The sequence below is a fragment of the Doryrhamphus excisus genome, chromosome 6 (assembly GCF_030265055.1).
Source record: "Doryrhamphus excisus isolate RoL2022-K1 chromosome 6, RoL_Dexc_1.0, whole genome shotgun sequence".
Classification (NCBI taxonomy): Eukaryota; Metazoa; Chordata; class Actinopteri; order Syngnathiformes; family Syngnathidae; genus Doryrhamphus; species Doryrhamphus excisus.
In genome coordinates, this window is record NC_080471.1 from 12,492,040 (window position 1) to 12,517,764 (window position 25,725).

Here is a 25,725-nt window from a genome sequence, read left to right on the forward strand (position 1 = left end):
GCACTTCTAACAATGGTGTACTTTAATCTAAAATCACATTTTAATGTTCTGTTTCTTTTGCCTTGTTAAATATACTGATTTGTGGCTGACATTGCAATATCCTATAATAATGCTCGATTTTTTTCTATTTTTAATAAAAATTAAAGATTGCATAAAATCTGTAGCTTGCAGAAAAAAACTAACTTCAGATTTGAACTCAGCACACTTAAATTGACTAAAAACAAGTCTTACTTTAAATGCAACATTTTGAGTGTTCCCCAGTGTAATAATTCAGCAACTGTTAATATGGTTCAAATTTAATAAATGACAAAGAAAGCATCTTACAAAACAGCATTATCGGCTGCAGCACAGCATGAAAAGTCTGGGAACTATGAAAACACATGTTCTCAGATGTCAGAACATGAAAGAAGCCAACAACAGTCTTTATACAGAGTGCTGCTTGTATGTGTCTCAGTTGACACCGTTCCCCATATAGAATCCTACTTATAGCCTGAGACCCACATACAGAGGCTGCAGCACGATCCACTTGAAGACAAAGTGAGGTGATGTTTGGCCTACGATAAAGAAAATCATTTTTTCTTTTTCTCGTCTTTCTTGGCACCGGCGTCCGTTTTGTCCTTCTCCTTGTCTTTCTCATCTTTCTTCTCCTTTTCGTCTTTCTTTTCCTTCTTGCCTTCCTCCTTCTCCTGGCCTTCTTTCTTCTCTGCGTCCCGGTTTGATATCTTGTTGTTGATCAGATTGTGCAGAGCCACCACAGAGCGTATGAGTGACGCCAGATAGACCACCAGCATCTGGTCATTGGTCTTAAGGTAGAACGCTTTGGTGAACTCCTGTAAGGACAATTCCAAAATTATCACATGCATGTCTTCTTGAAGAACAACAAAGACTAGAGAGGATCTGAGGTGAAAGCTTGGGTTTACCGACAAACGCCTGTCTACTTTTACTTAGGTAGACTTTTGAGGAAAAATTGCAGTGTCATTGTTTCATAGACTTCTACATACAGAAACATTGCCTCCTGCTGGTCAGTAGAAAGAGGATATCCAGGTTGAGGATACCCTTGCATGATGATGCTGTGAAAGGAGAACTGTACTTTTTGGGGAATTTTCACAATCCTTATGTGAAACATGAACACATATTTCTTTCCCTTTTCTATGCATTTTAACAAGAGAAAATGACTTAGTATGAGCTAGCTAACAACGCATGTGATTGGGACGCACCTATTTCAACTACAAAGCCCTCTTAAAAAAAACTCTTGTTTTATCATTTGATATACATTTGATTATGCATTAACACATAGATTGATGAAACATGTAATAATTACAGTATCTTGACGTATTTTGATGACTTAAAGGGGACCTATTATGCTCATTTTTTGTCAGAATACGTACGTACGTCAAAATACGTACCTTCCCATTACGTCCACACAAGAATGCACAGAAAAGGGGAAATAAATATGTGTTCATGTTTCACATAAGGATGGTAAATGATGGGCAAAATAAATAAAAAAAGTGCAGTTCCCCTTTAAAATGTGTGTGTCATGGTAACATTATAGCTTGCATAACTGTGCTAGTGTAGCTAACGTTTGTGTCATCATGGTCCACTCCCAAATTAATGAGTTGCTGCATGTCCATTACATTGGACAAGTGCAGAGTTATAGTGTATGTGTAAAAAGTGGATAATCACACAATAGCACTTTTAGCCCAAAGAGACAAGTGTGGACAAACACAGCTCATTGGCATTAAAGCTACAGACCCAGTATGGCTTACTAAAAATACTTTCTTTGCTTCCTCAGTATGCATCCAGGTGGCTGCAATGTTAAACTACATTTAAAGGCCAAGGCTAACATTATATTATAAATGATTAAATAATGATAAAGAGTAAGTGTGTACCAGGAGATTGACATCTGGCAGCAAGTTGAAGACATCCTGCAGCTGGTAGATGATCTGATGGTTAATGGGAAGCTTCCCCGCTGCCACCCTCTCCAGGTACGAGCGAATGTCCAACAGCTTGGAGTTGAGCCCCTTCAAACCGTGAACCTGGTTTGTGATGCGCTGCGACAGTGTGCCCACTGTGGTGTCCTTGATATCTCTGGAAACATGAGAGCATTTAGCAATTAGTTTGGACTGAAGCAATGACACATTTACCGGTTGCATCCATGTAGTGCAGGTAATTGCTTTAAGATGCAATTAATCGACAACTTAATTAAATGTGACAAGTCCACTTACCTGAGAAGGTGCTCTACTCCCACTTCTTCTGCTTCCTCAGCTCCAATCTCACTGGTGACATGTTCAAAGGTCTTCGATGTTGGTGTTCCATCCTAAGAATATCCAATTGCTGCAATTAATGTGCAATCTAAACTGGTTTGTATCAAATAAAATGTAAATAAATAAAATGTGTCTAAATATATTTATTTTCCATTCTTCAAATCAAAAAGTGATTTTATTTGTACATGTATGCTTCCCTGCCACAGCAACAAGACAAGAGTCAATGAATTATCACTTACATCATGTATTTCTTCTACAGAGATATATGCTTCTGTAGGAAGACCGAGGTCCTTGGGCTTTACATCAATAATGACTAACACCTAGGAGGGAAAGAATAAAAACAGATTAATTAAACAGTGTAAGGAAGAATAAAAAAAACATCAATAGCCACATACTGAATTGGTACAGTACTGCTTGATGAGCTCATTGATGGCGATGTCGTTCTTATGCAACTTTGGCCCTGTGTGGTACCATCCTACGATTCTTTCTCTGGCTAAAAAAATTTATGTGAGCACATGTTTAGTGCACAACAAAAAAAGTCAGATGTAATAAAAAAAACAAAAAACAACTTACCATTGACTTTCTTGAACATGCCATACATGTTCTCCAAGTAGTCGTGGTCCAGGAACCACACAGAGTCATCTCTGTCATCCTCATCAAAAGGTACTGCAAAGAAATATTAGTACTGTAGTAGAGGTATCACAAGATTTCTTTTTGAAAAAAAAAACTTGAAATAAATTAATTAATCACACAATCGACAGAAATGAACTGGATCATTTTGCAGGCCGCCATATATTGCCATATGCATGCTTCGACACCTAAACACTCAATTGAACAATCAGTCATATAGTAATATACAATAATAATGTGAGTGTGTATGGTTGTTTGTCTATTTGTGCCGTGCGATTGGCTGGCGACCAATCCAAGGTGTACCCCTCTTCTCGCCCAAAGACAGCTGGGATAGGCTCCAGCATACCTGGCACCCTAGTGAGGATAAGCGGTATAGAAAATGGATGGATAGATAGGTGGATAGATATTATCATAACATTAGTAGTGTATTTGTTCTCCAAAATGTTGTTTAGAGTCAATTTGTGGGACAATAAACATTTCAAAATACATCTGCATTGTTTTGAGACTACACTAAATTTAAAAGTTTGCTTGTCCAGTCATTTTTTGTACTTTTCTCAAAATTAATGTTAAAATCTCGTCTGTTAAATAGTAGTAATAATTTAGTCAATGGCTTGTTGTCATGTGTTAACATTTTGGGAGGCAATCCTTATATTACAACCAACAGTGTATGTGACATAATGAATTAGGGTTGCCTGTAAACACACTCACCTGCGAAGCTATTTGACACATCAAGAACTTTCTTCTGCCACGACCCCAAGAGGACTCCAACCACTCTTTTCTGGTTGCCAACCTTCCCTATTCTGTACAACAGAAACACAAAATTAACACAATGATTTGCCATAATGTTCTTGGTATCATTCGTCGTTATGTCAGACGAGTGCTACATGCTAAGCTAACGATGTTTGTATTATTAAACCACCGTTTACGAAGATTCGACTTGTCAGTCGTTCTCTCTGTCTCAATATAGAATTAATAGCGCCAATGTAACAAACGGGTTACCCCTTTATAAACCCTACAGTTGTTCCCGAAAGTGTATTTGTGCCGACACAAGTAAGCTAACTGGGCTAGCCTTTCCTCCATTCATTCTGAATGGGACTCTGACTCAGCACGTTAACGTTAGCTTAGCCAATGCGCTGTAGCCGTACATTGGTTCGGTTGATACACACACACACACAAGTACTCACCTGTTAAAATGGTCGACCACACTGAGTAAAACCAATGGGTGAACAACCACGTTTTCAACCGCTAACTCCGGCATTTTCGCTGCTCAGACGGACCACACACAATCCAACTCTAAACACGACTGCTGGCGCGACACTTCCGCATCGGTCTGACGTCACTTCCGTTTCCATTGGTAACTCAAGGACGCAAAGAGTGGAGTGTTGAATGGTCTGTGCTCAACGTTTATGTCCTTTGAAAGTTATGTATATGCTATTGAGTTAAATAAATGTTTATATTTTCTATTTCAGGCGGAAGTTGAGGAAATTCTCGAGAGGATTGAAGCCCATGGGAGTGTCAGTGGAATAATAGTCGCCAATGCAGAAGGTAATTCAATATAATGACACTCAACACTGACAGTGAATAATAATATCCAAAATAAGACCTGATTAGTGGCTCCAGCGATCCAACCACAGTGACCCGAGTGGACACTAGTGGTATAAAAATGGATGGATGGACCTGATTCCTGATACCCAATTCCTAATTTTAATACGGAACGCCCATAATGCAACAATTGTTTTTTTTTGTCTTGTGATAATTTGTTATTTTTGTTACTTATTATCTCTACCTAACCCAAAACAATAACAGTAAGACTATAAAGAGTAAATTATAATCTAAAGCATTATGTTTGACAGGTATTCCAGTTCGAACAACATTTGAGAATTCCAAAGCCGCTAAGTATGCAGGACTCCTTCGCCACCTGACCATGATGGCCAGAAACACAGTGCGAGACGTTGACCCTCAGAATGATCTCACTGTCCTCCGTATTGGCACCAAAAACCAAGAGATCATGGTTGCACCAGGTAAGCCTGTTCAACAGGGATGTACAAACTTTGTCCAACCTTTTTCCACATTAAAAAAATTGAAGGACGTGTGGGATGGGCGCTTTCATACATTCATCTGTACATTAAAAGTGTAACCTCTTAACATTGCCCCATTATATTCTGTGTGTCCTTAGAGAGCGACTCTCTTGTCATCGTCCTCCAGAGGTGTGAGACATGAGAAACGGCCTGGTGGTTAATCCAAGCAAAATCTACTTTATCACTGTGTAGAGTCTGCATATTCTCACTAGGTACCCCGGCCTCCCATGTTTCAAAAATATGCATGTAATATTATTTGGTGAGTCTAAATATTCCATATGTGTGAATGTGAATGGTTGTTTGTCTATATGTGGCTCAGGGTGTATCCTACCCCTCCCTTGAAGACAGCTGGGATAGGCTCCACTGAGGACAAGCGCTATGGAAAATGGATGGATTGATGAATGGATATTACATGAGATTATACTACATACGCCACACATTAGTCAGTGCTTCAAAAGCCAGTATTTGAAGTAGTAGTTATATTCCAACCAGTTCTGTTGACAGTAGTATGATATTACTCATGCATATATGATTGGTAATGTGAAGAGAATGTGGTCTATAGTTGCAGTAGTGATATTTCTGCAAGTTGTGTTAACAATGGATGTGCATTTCTACAGCATACATGATTTAATGTAACACTACACTGTGTAAACAATGTGATCCAGAATATGCTTCAAATTAAAAGTATGTTGAGATAAGCTTTGCTGTAATTTGCTGCTGTATGAATAAACACAATATAAGCATAAAGTACTGGAACTTCTATTCAACTGTATTTTGTAAACAAAGCTAAGAAGAGTACGCAGGACAATTTTTCTTTTTTAATAATGGTTCGGACAGCTTTTCAAATTTATCGACGTCATCTTGATTATGTATTTTGAAAATATCCATCCCGGAAGTCGAAAAAATAGAAGCAGCTTTTCCAGAGGCGAAACAGAACAAGCTAATTAAACATCACACATATTTAATTATCACGTCAGAAAAGGATATTTTTCTCACGAAACATCACAATATACGTAACTCGTATAAAATGCTTAAAGGAGTGTTAACGTTGTGGTGGACGTCATTAAGAGCGTTTATCGCCTAACGTGAACGCGAGCTACTATTTAATTCAGGTAATTGGAAATAAATCGTCGAAGAAAATGGTAAAAAATAATAATTCTGACCTGAAAACGTCTTTTCTTACGTATCAAAACATATTGTCTTATCTTGCAGGGTGAAGTTGAGGAAACTCTCCAGAGAATTGAAGCCCAAGGAAGTGTGCTAGGAACAATAGTAGTTAATGCAGACGGTAACTAGACCCACCAGAGAACATTGTTTTGACAAGTAAATTCTCAAGTAAATATACTTTTATTAAATACAGGCATTCCCATCCGATCAACATTTGACATTTCAAAAGCTGGAAAGTATGTGGAACTTCTTCGCCACCTCACCGCACTGGCCAAAGGTACAGTGCGGGACATTGACCCAGAGGATGAACTCGTAGTTCTCCGCATCAGCACTAAGAATCAAGAGATCATGGTTGGACCAGGTAAATATATACATCTAGCAAATTTAAAGAGTCTTATTAACAGCCAGTGAAGTTAGAGAAGGACTAAATGTTGTAAGCTTTTGACTAAACCTGTATTTGAACTTTGACCCCACGTGTTATTTATTTGTAAGCTGTTCTTGTATGTCTCCATAGAGAATGGCTATCTTCTGATACTCATCCAGAGATATGAGAGATACTCGAGAGCATGAGAGGCAGATATTGTCCTTGCAATTGTGTAAAGTTGCTTAATATGAAAGCTAAAATAAAAGAATAAGAATATAAGTGTAGATCCTTCTTTAACATTAAACTAACCGATGAAAAGACTTGGATTCCAATGTTCATTATTAGACTTTGTGTTCAGTCAGGTGTAAAACATACCATGCACAAGAACACACGTATGCAAACTCCACTTGGCAATATATACAATATGTTTATAGCATATTTAACCACAGACATTGTGATAATTTAACAGTAAAAATCATCAGTAGACTCAAAAATAATCACCAGCACGTTGTAATCCACAACATTTTAATGCAAATTTCTATTTGAATGTACAGCAATCTGTTAATAAATAATGCACTGCAATTGTACAGTTTCTCCAAAATAAAATAATACACGATTAAAACAAATACGCAGGATTTCACACTCTTGTTGAGAAGGAATGGTAATTTTTTTGTTGTTTAAAAACATTTTTTTTAACATGTTGACATGATCCATTTATAACATTTCTCCTCTGGCACCAAAAGATGGGCTTGTTTGAAAAAGTCTGTTCATTATATTAAATGTTTAAAAGAAGCTCCTGATCTGAATTATAGTTATTAATTCACAGCAAATCCTCTTCAATTGGCTGAAATCATTGAAGAGATGGAGACAATGTCTGAGCTCTAACAAGAGTATAGATGTTTCTTCAAGTTCTATCCACATATATAGGCTTATGTCAAGGTAGTGTGTGTCGTACAGTGGAGCCTCCAAAGTGGAACTCCCTGTAAAAATATGCTTCACAAGTCAGAACAAAACTTGGGAGTTGTTCATCAAATTAACCAAACTGTACCTGTTCCCTCTCCATTGTCTGTCAGGCATCTTCAAGGGGTGAACAGTAAGTGTGGATAAATGTTCCTTGAAACATTCCTTAAAACAACAATGTTCTGTAATGACAGTTTACATGATTTCCTATGGTAATATTTTTGAAATTAGAACTTCAAAGTCAACCAGTAGCATGGAACGGATTCAATTCAACTTCGGAGGTTCCACTGTACATAAAAAGCCATCCAACAAGTGTCATGTCGACTCATTTCCACCTCCAAATAGTTTAAATAACAATTCCAATACATTATGCTCATATAACATCCTTCATTTTCTTAGTTTTCTTGTATTTTCTGTAAATTCTGACCAGCAGCAGTTCCAAAAGCAGCGTATGGCTTTTTGCAAAATAAACAAACATAGAAAATTCTTCCATCTATTACAATTATCAATGTAAAACTATTATTAAAATGCCCAAAAAACATTTGGCATAGATAATTGACACTTGTAGTTTGCTGTTTGTGGCTCCAATGACAGATCCAGTAGACGCTATGAGGGGGGGAAAGGGTGAAGTTTTCGCAAATGTTCCATGTTTAAGTGCATCCTATCATGTTTAAGGCCTGAGGTGTGCTTGGATGTCTAACATGACTATACAGCCTGCTCATGTGTGTACGTTTTATATATAATTGAATGATGGGTTATTGTGCTGTTTCACATTAACAGCTTTATGATCCTAAAGTAGATTTCATCTAAAAAAAAAGAGGATATGGGTATTGAATATGGTTACCATGGCAACACGAGAGTCCAATTTGGGACCTGGACCCTAAGTGACTTCCTTCAGGTTCTGTAAGTGCAAAGCGGTCCTGCAGTTCAGTGTGAATTGTGTCTTGAGGTCACCTGGGGGCGTGCCCGTTGATCTGCCCCCTGCCCCAATGCATGCTGGGTAGCGTTAGACACCTCCTGAAGTGCTCCAGCTGGGCCTGAAGCCTGTCCCGTTCCTCCCTCACCCGTTGCCTCTGACTCACCAGCTCCTAAACACATTTATTTTGAGTGAAGGCTTCAATTAAGCAAAAGGAGAAGTAAAAAAGACTCAACGTGCTTACCGCCATGGTGATAGAAAGCTGTTCAGCAGTTCTGGTCAGGTTGAAGTTCTGTGCTTCAAGTCTTTTACACTGACTGTGAAGAACCTGCCTCTCTACGCTGCGCTCTGTAAGGCAGAAAAACAGAAACCTGAATTCCAATAATTACTTCATCAGCTCTTATGTTGTGGGTTAAAAATATGAGAAATTTAGTTATCTATATCTTTATAAACAACACAAAATACCTCAGCCCAGACAATCACATGAGGTAGTCCCTTTCTGACCCCAAATTGTTGAGGAAAGAAATCGTTATTTATCCATTTGGTGCGCTGTCATGCCTTACATATATGGGATCATATCAAATTGCTGTGGGTAAAAAATTCTCGAATGTATCAATATGATGAGCTGCCATGTTTCTTCTTGCAAGAAAGTACAAACAGACTGAGTACCTCAGCACTGAGAATACTACAAAATAAAACAACTTGTTGTGGGAAAACAACAAATACTGTTTTGTGGTGAGAAACTGCATCAGGAAAGACAAAGTTTTAAATCATAGTACAGTTCTTACTGTACCTACTTCCTACAATGACTGGCACTCATGATCAGTGTTGGGCATCGAGCATCGATGGGAACCGGGACTCACATTCCAAGTATCCCTGAATTTTTTTTTCTCGAGCCCTACATTTGTTGATCAACCAACCCGTCAACCGGAAAAGATGGTGAACAAGAACAGGCAAAGCATCAGGAAGCGTTTGGTTCATCCATTTCAGCCTTGAACAGTGTGCAATGACGTTTGCAAGCTGAGATTTGCCAAAAAATTAACAGTCTGCACTGTGCGACATTTCCCAAGCCATTGGCTAATGCAAAGGAGGGTGCACCACTAATATGATTAAATACGTGTGGATTCATAGTGAACAGAGGTCCCTGTTTTTGACGCGCCGCACTGGACATCTTCCAATGTGGTGAACTGCCATGTTCATTCTTGCGAGAAAGTGCCTTAGCGTTGAGGATAATACATAAGATCCCACTTCTGACACCAAATCTTTGTGGGAAAACAACTAATACTGATTCATTTACTATTCCGACATGAAGGTATAAACAGCCTAGAGTGCCTAAGCAGAGACAATCACACAAGGGATCCCAATTCTGATACCAAATGGTAAGAAAACAACTAAATTGTTGAATTTATTCTGTTGGCCTGTATTTATTCTTACAAGAAGTTGCGAACAGGGCTTGCACGGTGAACGAGTGGTTAGCATGTAGGCCACCAAGTCAGGAGTTTGGCTTGGGTATCTAAATTAAATGGAGGGTATCCCACATTTGACACCAAAGATCTATTTATAAGAAACCAAAAATGTTCCAAAAATTCCACTCACCATCCACATAATCCTGATAAGCCTCAAAAATGGCTTCAATGCCGTTCCATTTTCTTGCCGGTTCCTCAACCTCATCATCCTCCTGCCCGGATGAATTGTCTTCCTCTACCTCATCTTCATCATCAGTTACATGTTCCAGAGGAGCCACAGCATCCCGGTTGGTTCGAGGCAAATTAAGGTGATGGCCGTTGACGTGCACGTGTGAAGGAGTATGGTTAACATGCGGCGCTTTGAGCGGAGGGAAGTTAGCCTTCACACCCGCCTCCACACTTGCCTCAGGGAGCCAGTTTGGGATTCCTTACAAGGAGAGTGAGACATAATGGTACTCATCAGTGACAGAAAGCTCCACCAAAGTTTAATTATGAAGCTTTTATCCTACATAAGTACAGCTAATTACAAACTAATGTATGTATGAGTATGGATTCAAACTGGATTTGATCCACATTAAATTATACACACCAATTATACACATTACATTCATAGATCATACTGTTTATAATTTATATTATATAATTTATATAATTTATATAATCTGCAATAGCCATACTCTAGTCACTTCATTGCAATACTGTACATATTACTGTTATTATATATTGTCACATCCATACTGTTTATAATTCTGTATAATCTACAATAGCCATATTATAGTCATTTATATCCCTGTACATATCCTCACTGTATTATAGTCATAGCCTGTTATAGTTTTTTTACATAGATCTGTCCATTTTTTTCTACATTTACTTACTACTAAGGTACTTATAAAATTGCACTTCTGATTGGATACTAACTGCATTTTGTTGCCCTGTACCAGTGACATGAGTAATAACAATAAAGTAATCTAATCTAATCTAATCTAATCTAATCTAATCTAATCTAATCTAATCTAATCTAATCTAATCTAATCTAATCTAATCTAATCTAATCTAAACTAATCTAATTAAATCATGTCATTGTAATGCCATTGCATATTCAAACCACCAGATGGCAGAACACATTTATTTATTATCATTTATAGTATGGAAGACATTGTGGTGGAGTGTCTTACCTTTGTGTTGTGTGTTGTGTGTGGACTGCAGCACAGCCTGGTGGAAATGCTGAGCAAAAGCCTCGGGTGTGAACCTCTCCCAGGGCCTGATCCGACCGTTCTGCCCAGGAGCGGGCTCTTTCTTCAGAGGAGCTACTGCCGCATGACCATTGTGGACCAACTGGGGTCTCTTGTTGGTTTCTGTGAATGCTGCCTTTTGATGTTGAGAGGCCAGCGGTGGAGGTACTGATGCTGTTGGCTGCTTGTGCGGCGTATGCTTATGTTTGTGTAAATATGGAGGGGACGGGCTGGGTGAGTTTAGATAAAGATGTCCATTTGATTGACAGGAGGGAGGTGGGGCTGATGACTCCCCTGCAAAGACATGAAGACTTTTGAGCGTCACGTAGCATCACATATAGCAAACCTTTTTTGATACAGCTGTCGTATTGAATCTCATTTGATGCAGGTGTCCCTAATAAAGTGCACATAGTACGTATCAAAGGTCTCACCAGTTGACGAGGCGGCAGCGGCAAGAGGGCTGCTACATGGAGATGTAGAGTTATATCTGAGTGTGTCCAAAGTCACGATATTCTTCTGAATTGCCTTCAGCAGCTCTTCAGTCTTCTCTTTGTCTATTATCAAACAGAAATAGGCATCAACTGATGGAGCAATTATGGTAAACTAGGACAAAGCTGTGTGTTGAATCAGGGTTACCTCTCCTCTGCTGGGGGCTGACATGGGAGAGCTTGAACATGCGGAGGAAGTCCTTTTTCTCCGGCAGCTCGGGGGCGCCGTCCATCTGCTCGGCTGTGTACGGCGTGGTCAATGGGGAGGCCTTCTTCTTTCCCTGCACAACCGGCGGGGAGGGGCTTCGCTCCCTCAGCATCCTTCTCCTCTTCCTTTTCTTATGCTGCAAGATCTCATCGCGGCGGGCCAGTGGGACAAGGCTGCACATGTGCAGGAAATCTACTTTCTTCAGAGAGAGAGCGAGAGAGCAAGAGAGAGAGAGAGAGTAATGAGTGATGCGGGCTTGATACTGAAATATCCAAACTTCCAATACCAGCTCTTCATGCACTTCGATTCTCAAATCAAAATCGATACTTTTGATATTTAAGTCACGTTTGTCTGAAACGTTTGTCAATTGAAAACAAAACCATGTGTGAATTTTGAATAAAAATGTCATTCTTTTTGATTAATGCTTTATTTTAAAGGTTACTTATTTTATTTTTTATTGTTTAAAATACAAGTTTCACATATTTTATGAATTTGTCTTCTGTCCACCCTCGGCCATCTCTGTGTGGAGTTTGCATGTTCTCCCTGTGCATGCGTGGGTTTTCTCCGGGTACTCCGGTTTCCTCCCACATTCCAAAAACATGCTAGGTTAATTGGTGACTCCAAATTGTCCATAGGTATGAATGTGAGTGTGAATGGTTGTTTGTCTATATGTGCCCTGTGATTGGCTGGTGACCAGTCCAGGGTGTACCCCGCCTCTCACCCGAAGACAGCTGGGATAGGCTCCAGCACCCCCGCGACCCTCGTGAGGATAAGCGGTAGAAAATGAATGAATGAATGTTTATATGTGTATATATTAGCTTAGCTGTATTGTAAATCACCTCGCAACTTCAATATAAATAAAATAAATAAATAGCAAATTCATTCATTTTCTACCGCTTTTTCCTCACGAGGGTCGCTGCAGCCTATCCCAGCTGTCACCCTGGCCTGGTGGCCAGCCAATCACAGGACACATATAGACAAACAACCATTCACACTCACATTCATACCTATGGACAATTTGGAGTCACCAATTAACCTAGCATGTTTTTGGAATGTGGGAGGAAACCGGAGTACCCGGAGAAAACCCACGCATGCACGGGGAGAACATGCAAACTCCACACAGAGATGGCCGAGGGTGGAATTGAACCCTGGTCTCCTAGCTGTGAGGTCTGCGCGCTAACCACTCGACCGCCATGTCGCCTAAATAGCAAATTAATTATTGAATTGTGAATTTGTTTAAATGTATTTTTTATTTAATAAATGAATTAAATGTCTTGTATTATTTATGCTATAATATGAAATACACAACTGTTTAAAATTTACCACACATATTAGATGACTTTGCACAAAGTATTGGTATCGGATCGGTATCAGTATTGGATCGGAAACAAAATGAGTGGTATCTCTGCGAGCCACTTTTGGGTGCCAACTCACCCGTTGAGAATAACCGCCGGAAATGACAGCAGGGCTCTGCTGTTTAAGCACCGACTGCAAAAATGCGAGTGGAAGATTCTCTCTGTATGACGGTGACGCTTGCTGTTTTTAGTGCTTACATTCAACTTTAAAAATTTACAGCAAACACACAAATGATAACTCGAATAACTGGAGGGCTCTTCTTCAGGACAGACAGCAAAAAACACTAGTCAAAGATCCTCTAATTGACAGGAGCGCACTGTGCTCCTGCTGTTTTGCTGTTTTGAACTTAACTAGTGGGCCGGATTGATGTTATTCACATTCTACCAGTTGAAGATCCATGCTGCAGCAGTTTAAAATGTACCTCAGAGGAAGTGTCCAGTTTCAGTGGAGGTTGTTCTGTCACTCTCCTCAGGTGGGCCTTCACTTCTTCCTCATCACTCTCATCGTACGACTCGTTCAAGTCGTAGTAATAGCCTCCTTCCCGGGCCTCCCTCCTCCTCTTCTCCTCCATGTCCAGCTTGCTGAGGAGTCTGCGGTGTTGCTGGAGGACTTCATCATACACCAGCAAGCTATCTCTGTGATTCGTGGAGGTCATGTGTTGTGACGCTGGGTCAGATAGAGGCGTGCAGAGTTTCAGATGGAGGTTATTCATGTGATGTCGCTGGAGGAGTTCCTTCTCGGTCTTGGTCAAGAAGTTCGCCTCTTGTAAACTACCTCCTCTCGCTGAGGGACATCTCTCTGGGGTTTCAGTCCTCCTCCTCAATCCATCATTCATTTTCTCCCCCCAGCTCAGGTGGGGCCGGTCGGCCCTGGTCAAACCCGGGGGAGGTCGAATTGGTGGGTTGAGTTTTCGACGAGAATCGGTGGAGGAGTCCACAAGGGAGGCTGGGTTCCACAGTGTGGTTGGAGGAGGCGGAGGAGGAGCTTTAGGTGAAATGAGAGGAGGTGGAGCACCAAGGGCAGGAGGTCCATCTTTGCAAACATGATGATGGGCTGTTCTGTTGAGGCACATGAAACTAGTTACAACTTTCACAGCGACAACACAACCCTCTCTTATTCTCCTCACCTATGGCTGTCTTTCCTAGGCTCCTTCCCCTCTGTCGGCCCCTCCCTGTCATGTCCTCGCTGCCGTGTGAGCCAAGCCTCTTCGTTGGCCCTCTGAGTCATCATGGCTGATGCCAGAGCTCCATGGATTCCACCCCCAGGCGCTGTGTGGTGCTTACCCAGGTGAGAAGGCACCAAGCTGGGAACCGGGGGCGGGACGGAGCCCCTGGAGGAGTGGAGGTTTAAGGGGAAGGGTTTATGTGCTGGGAAACCTTGGGGCTCGGACTCCTTGGGTTTATCTGGAAAAGATAAATTAAAATCAAAGACAATGCAATGACCGGCACACATGATTAGAGTTGGGCATCTAGCATTGATGGGAACCGGGAATCATTTTTTAACATTTCAATCCATATGTTCAGTGATCGACCAGCCCGCTGGACATATAACACCAGCGAAGAAGAAGCGGCAGGAAGCATTTGTGTTCATCCATTTCAACTATGGACAATGTGCGATGATGCTCGAAAGTTTGACTGGAATTCTGCAACAAAACGTCAACGGCACCTTATTTGTTTGATATTTTGCACACAGGTTAGTAGTAGTAGTTAACAGTAAAACTATTTTTATGATATTTATATACTGGTTAAAATACTCCTGTGAGAAATGCATAGTAAAGTAATTCACAAAAAGGTCATATAATAAAAAAATATATATTGAAACATTTATATATTTCATCCAAGAGCTTAGTTAGATTAGTTAGATTAGTTAGTTAGATTCTTTCAAAAGAATCTGAATCTATAATAGTTAAGAACCGGAATCAAAACAATCGGGCATTTTGAGCACAACCCACAGGGGGCGCCACAAACACCCAAGTTTATATAAAGCTTTATATTAGCTGCTTTGGTGGGTACCGAGTCTGTTTGGAGTCAGCCTCTCGCCTGTCCTGGCCCTGTCCTCCAGTGGTGCCCTGCGAGGCTGCACCTCAGCCAGGTAGCCGTGGCTCTCCGATGCTCGGACCATCTGCTGCTGTCGCTCTCTCTGCCTCTCCTTCTGTCTGTCCAGCAGCTCTCTCTCCCTCTCCTCTTCCCTTTCCCTCTCTCGCTCCAGCCCGGCCTCTCGCTCCCGTTCCTTTTCCCGTTCACGCTCGTGCTCCCTCTCTCGCTGGCGAAGCTCGTTCTCCATCTGTAGCCTATGGGGACGGGGGAAGGTTGACAAGTATGAAGGCACATACACACACACACACACACACACACATAAACACAGGGGTGTGGGGGAGGTGGTGGAGAGAAGGCGAGAGATGCAACACCCAGCATGAGGCAGATATTAACCACACACTGGTGAAGCTCACACAAACATTCATACACGCGCATAAATATGCACTACTCCACTTACCATGAGGGAAATAATCCATACACAGCATGACTGAGCAGGAACAGATGAACACTTAATGGGAAACCACAGGGAAAGCACACACATTCATGCAGGAGCCATTACGGAAGCAGATGATAAATACCACACCAACATCTCCCTAGTGTATTGTGCAGCAGAAAGTGAGCACAGAGCTAGTTCTTTTTTATGTATGCACACGTTTGCATACAGGCTTTCGTGTGAAGGGCAGCATGCGTTTGTGTAAGGTATAGGAGGCACAGTGGGGGGGGGGTGCTAAATATACTTGCAGAGACTCATTACACAGCAGAGTGTAAGGAAGGAAGGGTACAGTACCGCTCTGCTAGTACACTGTGGTTTAGCTCTCCAGGGTAGCGACCTCCAGGCAGGTGTAAGTGCAGGCCGGAGTGATGCAGAGGAGGGAAGGCTCCCCCTGCAGGCACAGAATAAAACTGCGACCGCAATGCTGACATACACAAGGATTCCTCCATCCTGCAGCAGAGAGACATACAAATGCAATCCACTATGTGTCATTGTGACTGTACCTGAATGCATCACCACAATGTAACATTGTGCTGTGTAGGTAGAGTACCTGGGTAAAGACAGAGGATGGTGCATGAAGGCCGGGTGATAATAAGCAGCGGCGGCGGCGGCAGCGGCAGCAGCGTGAGCAGCAATGGCGGGGTCCAAACTCAGTGGCACAGATGTCATCCTGAGGTCGTCCGTCGTGGCAAAGGGACGCAGCGCTCTCAGGTATTCCTCCGGGACGGCGCCCGAGGGAACGGCAGGGTGCATCTGCCCAGGTAGACTGCACAACACACAAGCATGATTTATTGAGATGTAACATTAAATAAATGAATGAATTAATAATAATAATAATAATAATAATAAATTGTATTTATATTGCACTTTACATTACGGAAATCTCAAAGTGCTACAAAGAAAGCAAATCTACAGTGAAGCGATAAAACAACACAACAAAAGGTATATATATATTTATTAAAAAAAGGCTAAGAAAAGGCCTTTGTAAAAGGCTCCGTTTAAAGGAGTCCACAGTTCACAGAATTGATTATAAAGCCACACTGGTCACAACATTAGGGCAACTTGCACATTCTAATAAGAGCTACGGCAAGAGCTGTTTACATTAAATGTCCTGTTTCCCTGTATATGCAATGTCCTGCATCTAAGCTATTTGTACATATTGTGTCTGTGTCCTTGCCTGAGGCTCTGCATTCGTGGGTCTTGCATGACCGAGCTGGGGGTGAGTCCAAACGGGTGAGCCAGTGAATGAGGTGGGGCTATGGGCGGGGTCCCCTTGTCCTGCTGTGGATGGGCGCTCTCTGTGGAGGCGACCCCCCGCTCCCTGCCAAGCCTCTGGACAGTTGGCTCTGCCTGAGAGAAGACAACGTGAGAGGAGTTAGCTAAAGAGTGAGTGGGAAGAAAGTTCAGAGAAAGTGGTTTAAAGCTCTGTGCTGCACCCTGAGGCTCAGCCGAGTGGAAAAATGGGTTCCGATATGTCATAGCAGGTCAAGATCAAAGTGAGGAGCTGATCCTAATATCTTGCCTGATGCTGGCTTCTTCATCTCAAACATCTTCTCTCTAGAAGAGCTTTGGTCACCAGAGTGTTCCATTTAATCTTTCATTGCAGTGGCTGGAAGGCAGCCAACCAAAAGTCAGAAATGAAGGTATGTTGCTCTTCCAGGGAACCTTTTATCTACTAACAGATACTGATGCATTTTTATATAAAATTAAAATGTCAGGGTCCCGATATCTGTAGTACTATTGCTTTTTTTTTTTCAGGCCGTGTACTAAAAACGCATATGTGCATAATTTGTTAAAACAGTGGTTCCCAAATGTTTTACAGTGGTCTATCCCTTAAGATATTTGACCGGAAGCCATGTACTCCTCCTCCTATACACTTAAAGGGGACCTATTATGCTCATTTATCAACCCTTTGTATTGAGTTGTGGTCTCCTATAGAGCAGCTACACACAATAACCTGCACAGAAAACCTTTTAGATTTTCCAGAATCTGCACCCATTCCAGCTACATTTCCTTTGATTTGTGCTTCCTACCAAAACGGTCTGTTTTAATTTATTCCACCCACGGCCCGCCTTCGGGCAATGCCACTCTAATGTGATTGGTCCCACACTCAAAGTGCTTCCTAACTATATAAGGAAGTAAGAAAGAAACGGTTTTGCCACGCCTTTTGAAACCCAGTGTTTTGAGCATACGTATATTAGCCGCACCGGACGATAAGTTGCACATGTTCACATCATAATAAGCCAATATGTATTGGCACGCATGAGTCTGTATGGACCAGGCAACTCTTTATTTGACAGGAGCTAATCATGATAAATAAGTGATGATAAATAACTATGAGAAACGTTATCGTAATGCTGGGCCCAGTAGCCATTGGCCAATAAATTGCCCTGCTAGGAAGAAATTCAAGATAGGATATTATTGTATATTTCTTAGCTACCTTTTGAGTTTTAAGTTGCTGTGTGATGATTTTGGCCTTCTATCGGAGACGACACAGTGAGTCAAACTGCTATATTGAATATATAAATTATCCGCATTGCTGTTTAAGATGCAGGGTTCAAAGTTTAAGAATGCAGTAGTGGCTTATACACCAGAACTTACGTTAATCTTACTACATATTCCACTCTGATGTTGGCATCCTTCTGTTTAAATGACGTGAATTTTGTTTTGTTCTCTAACAATGGCTATGGTTTAAGTCTGAATACGCATTTAATACCATACTGAAGGGGAAAGTTTAACAATCACGATAAAGCAGTATCACATAAAGCCTCGGGGGAATCCTTTGATTTTTCCGTGTAAGGTTCTTAGTGGATGAAGCACGGACACCCCTTGACTATTGTGTCAAATCTTGTTGTCAACAAACAACCACAGTCAAAAGCCACAAAAACACACAGCAACAAAAGAGTGTGCCTGCAGTGAAATATGTGCACTTTGAATGCAGTTTGACTGTATTTGAATGCACCGCTCATGGAAAGCTCATTGAAACATCCAATCATGTCCTATGTTAAGGAAATGTACTGTATGAAATCTCTACATGGGCTTATAAACCGTAATGAGCCCATTTCATCTAACAGGTTGTAATCTCTCATGTAGCATCTTAATGACAAAGTGCACATTACACACAACCTTTCCAGACCATTCACTTACTCTCCTGGCCTTTCTTCTTCCTTTCCATCACTTCCCTCCTTTACAAACTCCATTCTCCCTTCTGTTTTCTCCCTCAATGGTTTGAATGGCAGCCCCCCCCTCTCGCCCCTCGGCAGGCAGAGCCACAGAGTGGTCTTTGTGAAGAGGGGGAGAAAGGCAGCTCTGATCCACGGGGAAGGGGGGGGCTGCCCCTTCGTATTGTCTCGGGGACGCCCGGTGCCTCGCCCCACTTTAAATTCACTTGCGTTTTGCACCGAGTAAACATCTACAGATGCACACAAGACCCTCTTCATGTCCTTAAGCCTTGTGTGATGGAGGGTCAAACACACACACACACACACCGTGCACACACTCCAGGCGGATGAACACAATAGGTGCCAGTATATACAGCTGCCCAGTTTTTTTTTTCAAATGTCTTACAAAGAGGGATGCCACCGTTCCACCAAGTAGCACACTTTGGCTCAGTTTGGTACACATTGTGTTTACATTCTCACACAAGTATATTTCTTTTTGGCCCATCTGTGCGCATTCTCATTCATGCAATTTATCGTATTCTCAGGGCACTGTACTGTGCAGGTGGACTTTTTGGGAGCCTGCTGCAGAGGTACCAAACACTGTTTTACAGCACCTAAAGGGTGACGCTAAACCGTCTGATGAATGAGTGATAGATGTTCATAGAAATGTCACTCCCTGACAAAATCCTGACAAAAATCAAGCAAGTTTCTTGTATTTTATTTCCCACCTATTTGTTGCCAGGTACAGTTAATTAGGGCTCAAATGTAATTGCCCTGTAGACCACCGAAAACTAATGCTACTGCAAAAAAACTCCAGTCAAAGACCCTTTAGTCCCTCGTTTATTGTGGTTAATTGGTTCCGGACCCAACTGTGATAAGTGAATTTCCACAAAGTTGTATTGCTCTTTATAAATTCAATACTTTCATACTTAGAGCACAGAAAACCTGTTAATTACCTTCTAAATATGTTTTTTTAAATCATAATTAGAATGCTCTAGACATGAACTAATAAGCCATTTAAGACATAAATAGTATTGCCGTGGGTTACGGCCTCAAGAGTAGCCCGTGTTTTTATTTGGGATTATAGTTCCTACTGTGTGATAAATCAAACCGGCAATCAAGTCTGGTGTGTGCCTGCCTCACTGAACATTACAGTAACATTACTGTCTTTGACTGTGTCTTTTCAATGCCTTATTTGTGTTTTTTTATGCTTGAACAGGCTTAATTTAGGCAAAAAAGGAACATTTGCTTGAAATTCTTTTTTGTAGTGATAATAGGCCATATTAAACTACAAAGCAGCATGATTTATTTAATATATTCTTGAAAAACTGCGACAGAGTGAAGCCGCAAAATGCCAACCACAAAGTGATGAGGGAAGACTATATTTGACAGTCGTGCCTACTTAAGAACGTAGTGTAAAAACACGCTAATCAAAGATCCTCTATATGACAATATAGAGCAGGGGTCTCAAACACGCGGCCCGCGGGCCAAATGTGGCCCGCGGGACACTAGTTTGAGGCCCCCGCCTTGATATGAAAGTTTAATGTTAGTGCGGCCCGCGCAAGTTTGATATGGATGCTGTATGGTATCATGTACCCAGAAAAAAATATTACGTCTGATTAATGTTCATGTTAAAGGTTAAATAACTGTTAATAGTTATCCTCCCTATCCGTGTGGAAGTGGTAAGTTTTTGGCTATTTAAGTTTAAAGGAAATAACTTGAAGGCTACCGTTTAGGTCGCTAGCTCTCTAGTTTGCGAGTTAGCATGTGTCTCAAGACCCTGCAGTTGCGCAAGATGTTGTAAATAAAAAGAGTATAAATGTGACTATAGTCATGTTTTGTCATGTCTACAGGGCTCTAATAATGCTTTGTTAATTTTAATCTGAAAAAAATAATTTGTCTACCCACCAACTATATGTGGTTTCTTAAGTTTTTATTATTTGCCGTTTTATTATTATTATTATTATATTTATTTATTTATTACTGATTGATTTTCTTTATTCTTGATTTGTTTATTTATTTTTCATCTTATTTTGTGTAGAAAAATAAAAATTAAGATATTTGAGAACAGTGGAATGTTTTATCAGAGCTTTTCTTGTAGAAAATTGGAACCAAAGCGAAGTTTTTAAAAAAAATTTTGTTTTTCATAAATGAAAAACAAATTATTGTATTTTTTTGTGGGCCTCGTCTCACCCAGACCCGAGCTCCAGTGGCCCCCAAGTAAATTGAGCTTGAGACCCCTGATATAGAGAGTCATTCAAAATGTTTTTGAACTGAATTTGTGGACCTGATGTCATAGTTGAATTACTGTACTGCTTTGTATTAAAAGGGTTCGAACCATCTCATGACACAACAAAAGGATGGTCTCAGTTGACTTTTGGCCTTACCTGTCGTCCGTCAGCCCTCCACAGGCCGTTGCTGATCTTGGTGGGAGCAATGGTGACCACAGGGGGGGCACTCGGGACAGCAGCGGGGCCCCTGGACTGGGCTAGGAGGGGCCCAAGAGAAGCCCGCTTAGGGGTGGTGACCGGCGAGCTGTGGCTGGTGGCTGGCGAAGACACGGGGGACGAGTCGCCGCTGTGGGCGGAACCTAAGGTGGAAAGAAAGAGTGGGCAATGACTACAGACGACAAAGACGACATACGTACACTGGCGCTTTAATTCCATATGTGAGAAAATGTAACATATTTACAAGAGTCACGAAAACAGAAACAGATGTCACGTATGCAGGTGTTAAAAAAGTAGAGGAAGGTGATAAATGCAACAAAGACAACATGCACACTGTTACTCTGTTAATGTAACACTCCCTAATCAGCCTAGACACACACCAAAACACATCGGTGCACAAAAGGAAGGAAAATAATGAGGCAGAGGGAAAGGGTGCAACTATAGCGCACATCCTCAAGAAGAGAAAGAGCCAGAGGAAGAGAGCTTGTTATAATTGGCTGTAATTAGATTCTTATTATAAAGAGATGAATGGAAAGGGAGGAAGGGAATGGCAGAGCACAAGAGCGGTCAGGATGGGTCAGCTCTTATCCAACATGCACACGTACGTACCGTATGTATGTATGTGTGTAACAATGCATGTATTTCTTTTAGAAGGCTATTTTTGTTTTTCCAGGGTAGTGAGTCCAGCCTCCACCCCACAAAATCAATGAGTGTACATTTAGGATCTAACAGCAAAAATAATGAAATAGAGGGGAAAATCTTATATAATGACAACAACCTATAGCTTGATGAGATTGAATTGAAACATATGGAACGTAACCTTTTATAGGGTGAAAAGGTCAACAAAAAGTTTAATTATATATTATTAGATATTTAATTTACATTTTTAATGGTATTATATTTTTTCGATTTATTTCAAAAATGAACATGAATTAACACCCTTTACACTTGTATTACCCAATTGTAATACATAATATATAATAATACAAAATAATATAATATAATTAGGTGGCACAGCGGTCTAGTGGTTAGCGCTCGGCCATCTCTTTGTGGAGTTTGCATGTTCTCCCCGTGCATGCGTGGGTTTTCTCCGGGTACTCCGGTTTCCTCCCACATTCCAAAAACATGCTAGGTTAATTGGCGACTCCAAATTGTCCATAGGTATGAATGTGAGTGTGAATGGTTGTTTGTCTATATGTGCCCTGTGAACCCCGCCTCTCGCCCAAAGACAGCTCGGATAGACTCCAGCACCCCCCGCGACCCTCGTGAGGATAAGCGGTAGAAAATGAATGAATGAATGAATAATATAATTAATAAAATAATAAAATACATAATTTCTGTGGGTGTGTACATTTTTTAATGTAAAGTAAAATAAATAGATTTTCACTGTATTCTATTTCTTTATTTTAACTTTGTATTGTCATTTTTTTTCTTATGGACAGTGACATTTCAGCCAAAGAAATTTCCATTAAATAGCACTTTAAATTTGGTATGATGATGAATAAAATTGTAAAATAAAATAAATATATGAAGAACAACAAAATAGCCAGTCACCTCTGGGATCTTCTGCCTGTTTGGCCAGTTTGCGCAGGGCAGCAGCGAATCCAGAGTTTGCAGACTGGGCGATCGCGCTCCCATTGGTCAGTGGGCTGAGGGGACTGACAGTGGCCGTGGTGCGCGTCGCCGTGGAGATCATTCCTAATGATGGAGACTTGGTGGACTCATGGCTCATGCCTGCATGAGGAAAATACGAAGCAGAGATTGATTAATTTGTAGTAGTTTTGTAAGTTTGCATATTTTTGTACTATATCTTTCCATTTAATTGTGTTTTCAAGCCAACAGATGCATTAAAATAAATTAACTTTATTGTTATGAATGCATTTTTTTGATAATAAGTTCCAACTCCAGCCCCTTTAAACATGTTCGGTGGAGAATTATTGCAATTTGAGTTCCACCAACAACCTACAAAACATTCTTTGTACTTGGACAAAAAACAATACACCATAGTTAGTAGTAAACTGACATTTAGAAAAAGAGCTTCCCTTTTTCATACTTTATGATAATATACCTTAACTCTCACCCCTCTAACTATGCCTGCAAGCTAATTATAACACTCCGAGATTCACTGACACATGTAATAAAAGAACCTGCTCATGTAAGACTTCAGTAGGATTTTGCACCAAAACTAACGCATGTTTTTTAGTAGTAAAGTCACATGCAGCATTTGTGGAATTGTAGTCTTTTTATGTACTGCTGAATTTTAAAACTGTATATACTTGTGTTGAACCCCTTTAATTGTATTTTTAAGGCAACTGACACCTGAAACAAAAGATATTTTTTGCAGTTTGCAAGTAATTAAGTTTTGTATTACATACATCAAGACATATTTGGGAGGCTAGATTGTTTTTTGTAATTAGCTTGATCATGTAACAATGTTTTTGAGGTAATTAGTAATTTTACAGATTTTGCGATTGTATTGTATTAATACATTTTATAATAGTATGTCCCCACTCTAACAGTGTGTCGGCCATGTTTGTCCATGCACCCCAGTGACATTCTTGTATTCCAAATAGCCAATTCAAAATTAAATGTCCTTTTTTCATGCAATTTGACCCAAAATCCTTATTCATTCTCTTTGTAAAAAGTGTCAGAAAACTGTCATGTCATTCTTTTTGTAACAATGCTTGTTCATTTCTGACTTTTCCTTCTCATTTTCCTTGAATGAGTGGAATTGTCAAGACCTGTGTTCCAAAGAGAATGGACTCTTGCACCTTTTGTGTCTCTGTGCTGCGATGAGTGAGTGTGTCCAGGCGGGTCAGGAGTAGAGCTGTGTCAAATAGAGCGCTGACCCTAATAGCAAATCACACACATGAGCGCACACACGTCCATTTCCTCAAGGGAGTCGGGGCCAACACATCTTTAAGACCTCGGGAGTGTCTGCATGCGAGCGTCACTGCAGCTTTACAAGCTCACACGCCACGCTACTATTGCACACACAGACACACGCACACACACACACACACACACACACACTGCTACAGTGCAGTCACAGGCTTTCATCAAGAAGTTAACGGGTGACAAAGTTAATTTTGATTTTTGTGTGCATAATAACCCCATAAGTGTCTCTACTTGTGATGTTATTGACTATGTGGTGCATTCAGGTACACACAGTTATGAATGTATTCAATGATGTATTTATTCGCCTGCTACACAAAATCAGGGAATACAACGAGAAGACGAGAGTGTGTATGCTCTTATGTCAGTTAATGCAATATAACTTCGTGTGTTTCTCATGTGACGTCCACAGCAAATTTCCCTTGGGGCAATTATGCTGAGCTTGAATCTATAATCTATTGATTAGTGGGCACACTTACGAACAAACACAGGCTAAAACAACCTTTGTCGTGCCCTCCCCACCCCCTTTCAGCCTCTCACTGACCCACTAATGTTAATTATATCTGGAATTAGCCAGCAGCCCCCCCCGCCCCCCCCATAACAGCACCATCCTGCCCCCCAGCTTGCTAGCTATAAACATGACCTCATTACCACCACACACACCTACCTACACTGCAGGAGGAATACAACAAACAGCTAAAGTGGTAAATACTACTAAAAAATTCATACCGACAAATCTGGATAACAATGCAGTATTTTGCTCATCACTTTAACAAAATGAAAGTAGAGACTCAGCATCCAGCATCCACTGTAATATGCATGCCAAACCAGTAGTTATGCTGTCACATGGTAAAGAAATTAGTTATAGCTGCTTTATTGTTGTTAATGCAAGATGTGAATGAAGATATTAGTAAATCATGTTAAGCCAGTCGGCACGGCAGTCTAGTGGTTAGCGCGCAGACCTCACAGCTAGGAGACCAGGGTTCAATTCCACCCTCGGCCATCTCTGTGTGGAGTTTGCGTGTTCTCCTTGTGTATGCGTGGGTTTTCTCCGGGTACTCCGGTTTCCTCCCCCATTCCAAAAACATGCTAGGTTAATTGGCGACTCCAAATTGTCCATAGGTGTGAGTGTGAATGGTTGTTTGTCTATATGTGCCCTGTGATTGGCTGGTGACCAGTCCAGGGTGTACCCCGCCTCACGCCCAAAGACAGCTGGGATAGGCTCCAGCACCACCGCAACCCTCGTGAGGAAAAAGCGGTAGAAAATGAATGAATGAATGAATGTTAAGCCTCTTTCATGCAGAGATTCCTGATATGTTTCCATCTGTTACCTAAAAGACTTCTAAAACTAGCCTCTTTCCCAAAATTTTTCAGTTTGTGCCTTTTACACAAGCTCCCTGTAAAAACTGCCTTCTTTCACACAGCAATCCCACAAAAACTCCAACATTTTTCCGTTTGTGCGTTTTACACAAGCAAAAACAGTAAAAACCGGCCTCTTTCACACAGAGAACCTCTAAATTGCAGAGTCTTTTTCACCTTTGGAGCTGTTATAACGGCGCCGTGC

The 25,725-nt window shown here is 41.0% G+C and overlaps 4 protein-coding genes across 8 annotated transcripts in view; 2 read left to right on the forward strand and 2 right to left on the reverse strand.

Moving 5' to 3' along the window:
* Positions 1 to 278: 278 nt before the first annotated feature.
* psmd7 (proteasome 26S subunit, non-ATPase 7) lies at positions 279 to 4,253 on the reverse strand. Its single transcript, XM_058074565.1, has 8 exons — positions 4,079 to 4,253; positions 3,603 to 3,694; positions 2,838 to 2,930; positions 2,660 to 2,757; positions 2,504 to 2,584; positions 2,226 to 2,317; positions 1,890 to 2,088; positions 279 to 830 (listed from the first exon to the last, which is right to left on the reverse strand). The coding sequence occupies exons 1-8, from the start codon at positions 4,150 to 4,152 to the stop codon at positions 570 to 572; spliced, it is 990 nt and encodes a 329-aa protein (XP_057930548.1). The 5' UTR covers positions 4,153 to 4,253; the 3' UTR covers positions 279 to 569.
* Positions 4,171 to 5,661, forward strand: LOC131130717 (dynein light chain roadblock-type 2-like). 2 transcript variants are annotated; one of them, XR_009130073.1, is made up of 5 exons: positions 4,171 to 4,283; positions 4,364 to 4,439; positions 4,748 to 4,915; positions 5,071 to 5,184; positions 5,292 to 5,661. XR_009130073.1 is itself a non-coding variant. In XM_058074569.1 (4 exons), exons 1-4 carry the CDS (start codon positions 4,281 to 4,283, stop codon positions 5,112 to 5,114), a joined length of 291 nt encoding a protein of 96 aa, XP_057930552.1. In that variant the 5' UTR covers positions 4,171 to 4,280; the 3' UTR covers positions 5,115 to 5,661. The 2 variants fall into 2 exon arrangements, 1 of the variants encoding a protein (XP_057930552.1); XM_058074569.1 differs by having other exon boundaries at positions 5,071 to 5,661.
* Positions 5,662 to 5,876: 215 nt separating this feature from the next.
* On the forward strand, positions 5,877 to 6,807 carry LOC131131257 (dynein light chain roadblock-type 2-like). The gene is made up of 4 exons (XM_058075785.1): positions 5,877 to 6,114; positions 6,185 to 6,260; positions 6,333 to 6,500; positions 6,654 to 6,807. The coding sequence occupies exons 1-4, from the start codon at positions 6,112 to 6,114 to the stop codon at positions 6,707 to 6,709; spliced, it is 303 nt and encodes a 100-aa protein (XP_057931768.1). The 5' UTR covers positions 5,877 to 6,111; the 3' UTR covers positions 6,710 to 6,807.
* Positions 6,808 to 7,483: 676 nt separating this feature from the next.
* Positions 7,484 to 25,725, reverse strand: part of LOC131131266 (genetic suppressor element 1-like) — a 63,214-nt gene continuing 44,972 nt past the window's right edge. For 3 of the 4 annotated variants that reach the window (XM_058075821.1, XM_058075820.1, XM_058075819.1), the window contains exons 5-18: positions 22,821 to 23,000; positions 21,207 to 21,409; positions 16,836 to 17,008; positions 16,209 to 16,424; positions 15,953 to 16,108; positions 15,142 to 15,419; positions 14,256 to 14,532; positions 13,551 to 14,205; positions 11,714 to 11,972; positions 11,509 to 11,631; positions 11,021 to 11,371; positions 9,976 to 10,272; positions 8,624 to 8,727; positions 7,484 to 8,551 (exon numbers count right to left, since the gene is read on the reverse strand). In XM_058075821.1, the coding sequence (XP_057931804.1) occupies positions 8,414 to 8,551; positions 8,624 to 8,727; positions 9,976 to 10,272; positions 11,021 to 11,371; positions 11,509 to 11,631; positions 11,714 to 11,972; positions 13,551 to 14,205; positions 14,256 to 14,532; positions 15,142 to 15,419; positions 15,953 to 16,108; positions 16,209 to 16,424; positions 16,836 to 17,008; positions 21,207 to 21,409; positions 22,821 to 23,000 (3,410 nt within the window). In that variant the 3' untranslated portion in view covers positions 7,484 to 8,413. The remainder of the gene's footprint in view (positions 8,552 to 8,623; positions 8,728 to 9,975; positions 10,273 to 11,020; positions 11,372 to 11,508; positions 11,632 to 11,713; positions 11,973 to 13,550; positions 14,206 to 14,255; positions 14,533 to 15,141; positions 15,420 to 15,952; positions 16,109 to 16,208; positions 16,425 to 16,835; positions 17,009 to 21,206; positions 21,410 to 22,820; positions 23,001 to 25,725) is intronic. The other variant, XM_058075822.1, reaches the window with a different exon arrangement.

Excerpts from the sequence above, each read along its gene's own strand:
- psmd7 (XM_058074565.1), bottom strand. The coding sequence starts at position 4,152 with ATGCCGGAGTTAGCGGTTGAAAACGTGGTTGTTCACCCATTGGTTTTA. Across the intron at positions 2,758-2,837 it reads CATGTTCAAGAAAGTCAATG|CCAGAGAAAGAATCGTAGGA; the intron begins GTAAGTTGTTTT and ends AAATTTTTTTAG. Across the intron at positions 2,585-2,659 it reads AGCAGTACTGTACCAATTCA|GTGTTAGTCATTATTGATGT; the intron begins GTATGTGGCTAT and ends TTTCCCTCCTAG.
- LOC131130717 (XM_058074569.1), top strand. Across the intron at positions 4,440-4,747 it reads AATAGTCGCCAATGCAGAAG|GTATTCCAGTTCGAACAACA; the intron begins GTAATTCAATAT and ends TATGTTTGACAG. Across the intron at positions 4,916-5,070 it reads AGAGATCATGGTTGCACCAG|AGAGCGACTCTCTTGTCATC; the intron begins GTAAGCCTGTTC and ends GTGTGTCCTTAG.
- LOC131131257 (XM_058075785.1), top strand. Across the intron at positions 6,261-6,332 it reads AATAGTAGTTAATGCAGACG|GCATTCCCATCCGATCAACA; the intron begins GTAACTAGACCC and ends TATTAAATACAG. Across the intron at positions 6,501-6,653 it reads AGAGATCATGGTTGGACCAG|AGAATGGCTATCTTCTGATA; the intron begins GTAAATATATAC and ends ATGTCTCCATAG.